The sequence below is a fragment of the Colobus angolensis genome, unplaced genomic scaffold (assembly GCF_000951035.1).
Source record: "Colobus angolensis palliatus isolate OR3802 unplaced genomic scaffold, Cang.pa_1.0 Scaffold143, whole genome shotgun sequence".
NCBI lineage: Eukaryota > Metazoa > Chordata > Mammalia > Primates > Cercopithecidae > Colobus > Colobus angolensis.
This window is the reverse complement of record NW_012114522.1, coordinates 211,669-217,185: the sequence shown is the minus strand read 5'-3', so window position 1 is coordinate 217,185 and position 5,517 is coordinate 211,669. Positions and strand designations below refer to the sequence as shown.

General features: G+C 40.9%; 1 protein-coding gene across 1 annotated transcript in view; it reads right to left on the bottom strand.

The window, feature by feature from the left end:
- Nucleotides 1-5,517, bottom strand: part of HTT (huntingtin) — a 188,082-nt gene that overhangs the window by 102,865 nt on the left and 79,700 nt on the right. The window contains exons 22-24 of the mRNA XM_011935439.1: nt 3,786-3,862; nt 2,078-2,229; nt 795-997 (exon numbers count right to left, since the gene is read on the bottom strand). Of these exons, the coding sequence (XP_011790829.1) occupies nt 795-997; nt 2,078-2,229; nt 3,786-3,862 (432 nt within the window). The remainder of the gene's footprint in view (nt 1-794; nt 998-2,077; nt 2,230-3,785; nt 3,863-5,517) is intronic.

Below are 5,517 nucleotides of genomic sequence, written 5' to 3'. Positions count from 1 at the left end.
AAAAAAAAAAAAAAAAAGTATGTGAACTGGTCTATCTTAAATCCATTGTGCAAACAGTTAACATTTGTTTTGAAGTTGATTTTATTGCTTCACAGAAAAGCAAAACTGTCCCTAAGATTGGCAGAACATTCTACAATGGTGGAAATGCTCTATAACTATGCTAGCCAGGATAGTAGCCATTAACTAAGATTTAAGGAGACAGCAATGAGGTACTTAGCCAGGAAAACCAATTCTGAGCTTTCTTGGCTAATGATGGAAACCTAAAACTAAAGCTAGGTATTTCCCTCTTAGGGGTAACAGTGATTGATGATACCAAAGGAGCTGTAAAACACATGGTCACATTTTTTTTTTCTTTTGAGAAAGAGCCTGACTCTGTCATCCAGGCTGGAATGCAGTGGCACAGTCAAGGTTCACTGCAAACTCCACCTCTCAGGTTCAAGCAATTCTCTTGCCTCAGCCTCCCAAGTAGCTGGGACTACAGGCACGTGCCACCACGCCCAACTAATTTTTTTGTATTTTTAGTAGAGATGGGGTTTTGTGATGTTGGCCAGGCTGGTCTTGAACTCTTGGCCTCAAGTGATCTGCCCACCTCAGTCTCCCAAAGTACTGGAATAACAGGCATGAGCCACTGCACCCGGCCACATGGTTACATTTTGATGTTAAATTTAGTGTCACAATCTGAGCAATTTTGTTCATTTAAAGCAAAAGAGAATAAAGAAGGGACAGATTAAAGATAGTCTGGAAATCCACAGTCATTAAGGCTATATTAATCCAGCACCTGAGTGGGACATTACCTTTATTGCAGGTCCAGGAGCCACGTCGTCCAGGACATGTGCACAAATGTTGATCACCTTCAGCAGGTGGGAGAAGAGCTGCTCCACCATGGGCACCAAGGCCCGGTCCCCCAGGGCTGGCCAGACCTCCTCTTGCTTGGTGGCTGCTGGGTTGGCTTCTTCTTCAGAGGCCCACGAACTTCTCAGAGATTTAGGAGCACTGGCTGTGATATGAGCATAGACATTACCTCTCTAGCCCAATAGCATGGGAAGGACAAATTGCTTGGGGAACTGAAGTCATTTAAGACCCTAATCTATGTTGAGAGTTGGCCAGACATCTGTGCCTGATATTCAACTGATAAGCCAAACTCAAACTGAAACTGATGTCTTCCCCACAAATCTGTGTTCTCAATTTCCATGACTGTCACCACCACACACCTGCCCAGGAGGTAAAGTCATCCCAGGTTTCTTGGTCTTCACAACCGAAGTTCAGTTGGTGACCCAGGAATGGCAATTCTGCCTCCTCCATTCTCTTACGATCAGTGTCTTCCCTACAATCCCAAAGCCATTATCTTGGTTTAGACTCCCCATCTCTTGCCTTAGCGTCAACATTAATCTCCTGAGTCTTTCCACCTTCTCCTCCAGCCCACATTCAAGTTGGCTGAATGATCTTATTAAAATACTCATCTTTTAGTCCCTTTCACGAAACTCTCCTATAGCCTCCTAAAGCAAAGAACACAGGTCCCGATTCTTTCATGGAGATTGGCACTTCTCCCAAAATCAATTTCAATGGACTCCATCTTCCTTGCTGGCCACATCCTCTGTTACCATCGCCAAGGTGCTGCACACTCTCCCTGTTGTGCCCTTTCCTATTAGCCCATAAATCTGCCCAAGGAGAGTGATCATGGCCACTCTGTGTGACCACTGCACTTTTGTTTACATGTATCCCCTCTAATCTAAAACCAACTTGAGAATGGAGTCCATACTTTATACTTTCTTACCATCCCAGTGCCTGAGGTAGTACTGGCATATGGTGCCCACTAAGATGAAATTCAAAATGAGTTTATTTGTAGTTAACTGAGGGGCTATACTGGGAAGAGGCCACTTTAAAATACACAGCACAGAACAGCTGCCAACTGCATGTGTTTATGCATATAGGTAACATCTGAAATTTTACTAAAGGGACAAGCCATCACTGGCAACGACCTTTCAGTATTTTCCGCTCATATGCTCACCACCCCCACTCCCCCTAAGGAAATCAAAATCCAAGCCTCGGAGTCCCTGCTTCAACTCAGTACCAGTACCTGCAAGCAAGTTTCCAGCCAAAATCAAAGCATCTTGATGGGCTGAGAGATCCAATGGGAACCAAGCTGACGAGAGCAGGGTCAGAATCATTGTGGCCATCCCCACGGTACAGCTCTTCCTAGACTCATCTGAGGCACTCAGTGGAGGCACTCTGGAAGCAGACATTTGCAAGGTCGAATTACAGAAAAATTTCAAGCAAACAACAGTCTTCCTTTCTCTTGCAATTCCAAGAGAAAAGCGTGTCACAATATGTTTTATACCAGCTCAGAAATTGTTTTACTGTTAATCAACTAACAACTTTCCTATAAATCAAAGCTCCATAAAAATCATTTGAGAAATGAAATCAGGTAGTAGACCTGAATAACAGTACTGGGGCCTAAGTGTCCAATGAAGGAATGCTTCCACTAGGGTTCTGCTGAACTGGAGATGAGATAGCTACCCAGACATTTGGGCATCTTAATGCCATTGAATAAACAAGCCCAAAATAAAAGAGAATTGGCTGGGGTGAGCTCTTTATTACTATGGAAAAATAGTGTACTTGATACCCCATGGGGCAGGTCTGACGTGGTTAGTTTTCCTGATATTAACATTATCTTGGTTCCCCAATGGTATCCTTTAATACCCCGTATCTTGTAGTAAAAGTTACTGGAAGACAAATTGCAATCTCATATAAGGAGGACTACCCAGGGCTCAATCCCCTAGAGAAGATAGTATAAGTCAAACTACCAAGAACTGAATCTCAACCACCTGAGGTGCTGACTGAGGATTAAGAGAATACAGAATGGGTATGGAGAATAGAACTCATAAATATCAACCCCTTGTGAACAGATACAGAAATGAGGATTATGGTGTCTACCCGTATTTTCTTTTTTAGCACTTAAATCTATCTATATTTTAAATTTTAAAAAGTATTAGAACTGTATGTTTACTTGAATGAATTTTTAGCTTTCTTTAAATTAATACATTTTACTCCGATGCCAAAGTTGCTGAGAAGTCAAGTCTAGTGCTGGACCTACGACTAGAAACCATAGTTGCTCAGTCTGTATGTGAGGAAGGCGGGAAAGCAATCATTCTAGAGCAAAGAATGTAATCCACTTCAAGCAAATGTCAGCTGGTCATTCGCTGACGCACACAAGAAATCTACAGGTTTACTTCTCAAATGTGATGTGAGTCACCAAAATCATTCTCAGTAATTGATACACAGAATGAAAGCTTATTCCTAAATGCTGGAGAAGACTTGAAATTATTTCCCAGATGCGAGTAGGGTCATCTACTGGGGGAAAATCATTTTTAAGTAAAAGCTATTAATGTAAGTACAGTAGTTCCTAAATCATCACCATTTCATATGTTAGGTCACATTTAAGTGAAAAAAGGTTCCGAAACTTCTAATACGCAGCAAATAATTCTGGAAAGAATCAAGCTAATGAGAAAAGTCTTTTGCCAGCATAGGAAAATTCCCCTAAATGAACTTGAAGATCACACCCTCAAATTCCCAAAAATGCCTAAGAACATTTGGCATTCAATTCCCACAGTTCCTGTCACTAGTCTCACACAACTAATACAGCAGAAACAAGTATTCCACCAGATATTTTTCCAAAACCCAAACTGATAAAAGACTTAAAAAGAAATAAAAAGGGCATCCTAATAACTACATTTATATTATACTGTTGTAGACAACTATTAATACATACTGAGGAAAATACATACCCACAGTGCCAACCTAAACTCCAAATGCAAACTGGGAAGGCAGTGGAAAGAAGACACAAAGCTTCACAGCATCCAAACTATAGAACAAAGAAACAATAAAATCACACCCAAACACCACAAAGGTTTATTGAATTATATCTCCTTTTACCCTTTATAAAAAGTACAAACAACGAGAACTGAGATCTGTGTATGATAACCACGGGGTATCTGTCCCACCATGGTACAACTTCCTACTTTAGACAACTCAAATACATGTTATCAGAATGGCAATTATATCCCAATGAAGAGAGGCTCCTGTGCTGCCCACACCCTGGAATGCTGTCTCACCCTTCCGCCTCGCAACTGCCCCTGCACAATCTTAGGAGCTGAGCTCCAGCTGATCACATTATCTCCCTGACCAGCCTGCAGAGACCGTTAAGGGCAGGAATCCTGTTTTTACATTCCAAGCCTACAACAGCGTCTGACACATGTCAGCCACAATAAAAATAAATAAGCAAAGTTTACAATATTTTGAACAAATCAAGGGAAGAACAAAAAAATAAATAAGCAAAGTTTACAATATTTTGAACAAATCAAAGTTTACAATATTTTGAACAAATCAAGAGAAGACCATACTGCAGACAGCCCAAACAATATTCAGTTTTCTATAACATGCAAGTATTTCTTTTGTCAAATAAAATAAAAACGTTTGGCTGGGTACAGCAGCTCACGCCTGTAATCCCAGCACTTTGGGAGGCCGAGGAGGGTGGATCACGAGGTCAGGAGTTCGAGACCAGCCTGACCAACCTGGTGAAACCCCACCTCTACTAAAAATACAAAAATTAGTCAGGTGTGGTGCCGCGCATCTATAATTCCAGCCACTCAAGAGGCTGGGACTGGAGAATCATTTGAACCCGGGAAGCAGAGGCTGCAGTGAGCCAAGATCACGCCACTGCATTCCAGCCTGGGCAACAGAACAAGACTCTATCTCAAAAAATAATATTAAAAACAAAAAGGTTTAACCTGGTCACCAACAAATTAACATTACTTTTGTATATTATTTTTTCTGATGACAAAAGTTATACTTGCTCATTTTAGAAAATTTGAGAATACCTGAAAAATATAAAGAAGACAAAAATCATCCACAATCCCAAAATTTATTTTGGTGATTATCTGCCAATGTGAGGAATGTATATATGTAAATACTATTTTTCTTAACTGAAATCCGACTATACCCCCTACCAGGTTTGTATTCTGCCTTTTTTCACTCAATATCACAATTCACATTATATATCTCCATATTGTTAAAAATTCTCCAAAGCATCACACTATACACTAGCATATGTACATAATTTAATTGTTCTTGAATTCTTGGATATTATGGTTCTTTTCTAATGTCAGCAACATAAATTATTATTCTAAAAATGTAAGGACGGGCGTGGTGGCTCACGCCTGTAATCCCAGCACTTTGGGTGACCAAGGCGGGTAGATCACCTAAGATCAGGAGTTTGAGACCAGCCTGACCAACACGGAGAAACCCTATCTCTACTAAAAATACAAAATTAGCTGGGTGTGGTGGCACATGCCCGTAATCCCAGCTACTCGGGAGGCTGAGGCAGGAGAATCGCTTGAACCCAGGAGGCGGAGGTTGTGGTGAGCTGAGATTGTGCCATTGCACTCCAGCCTGGTCAACAAAAGCAAAACTCTGTCTCAAAAAATAAAAATAAATAAAAAATGTAAATCACAAACATTT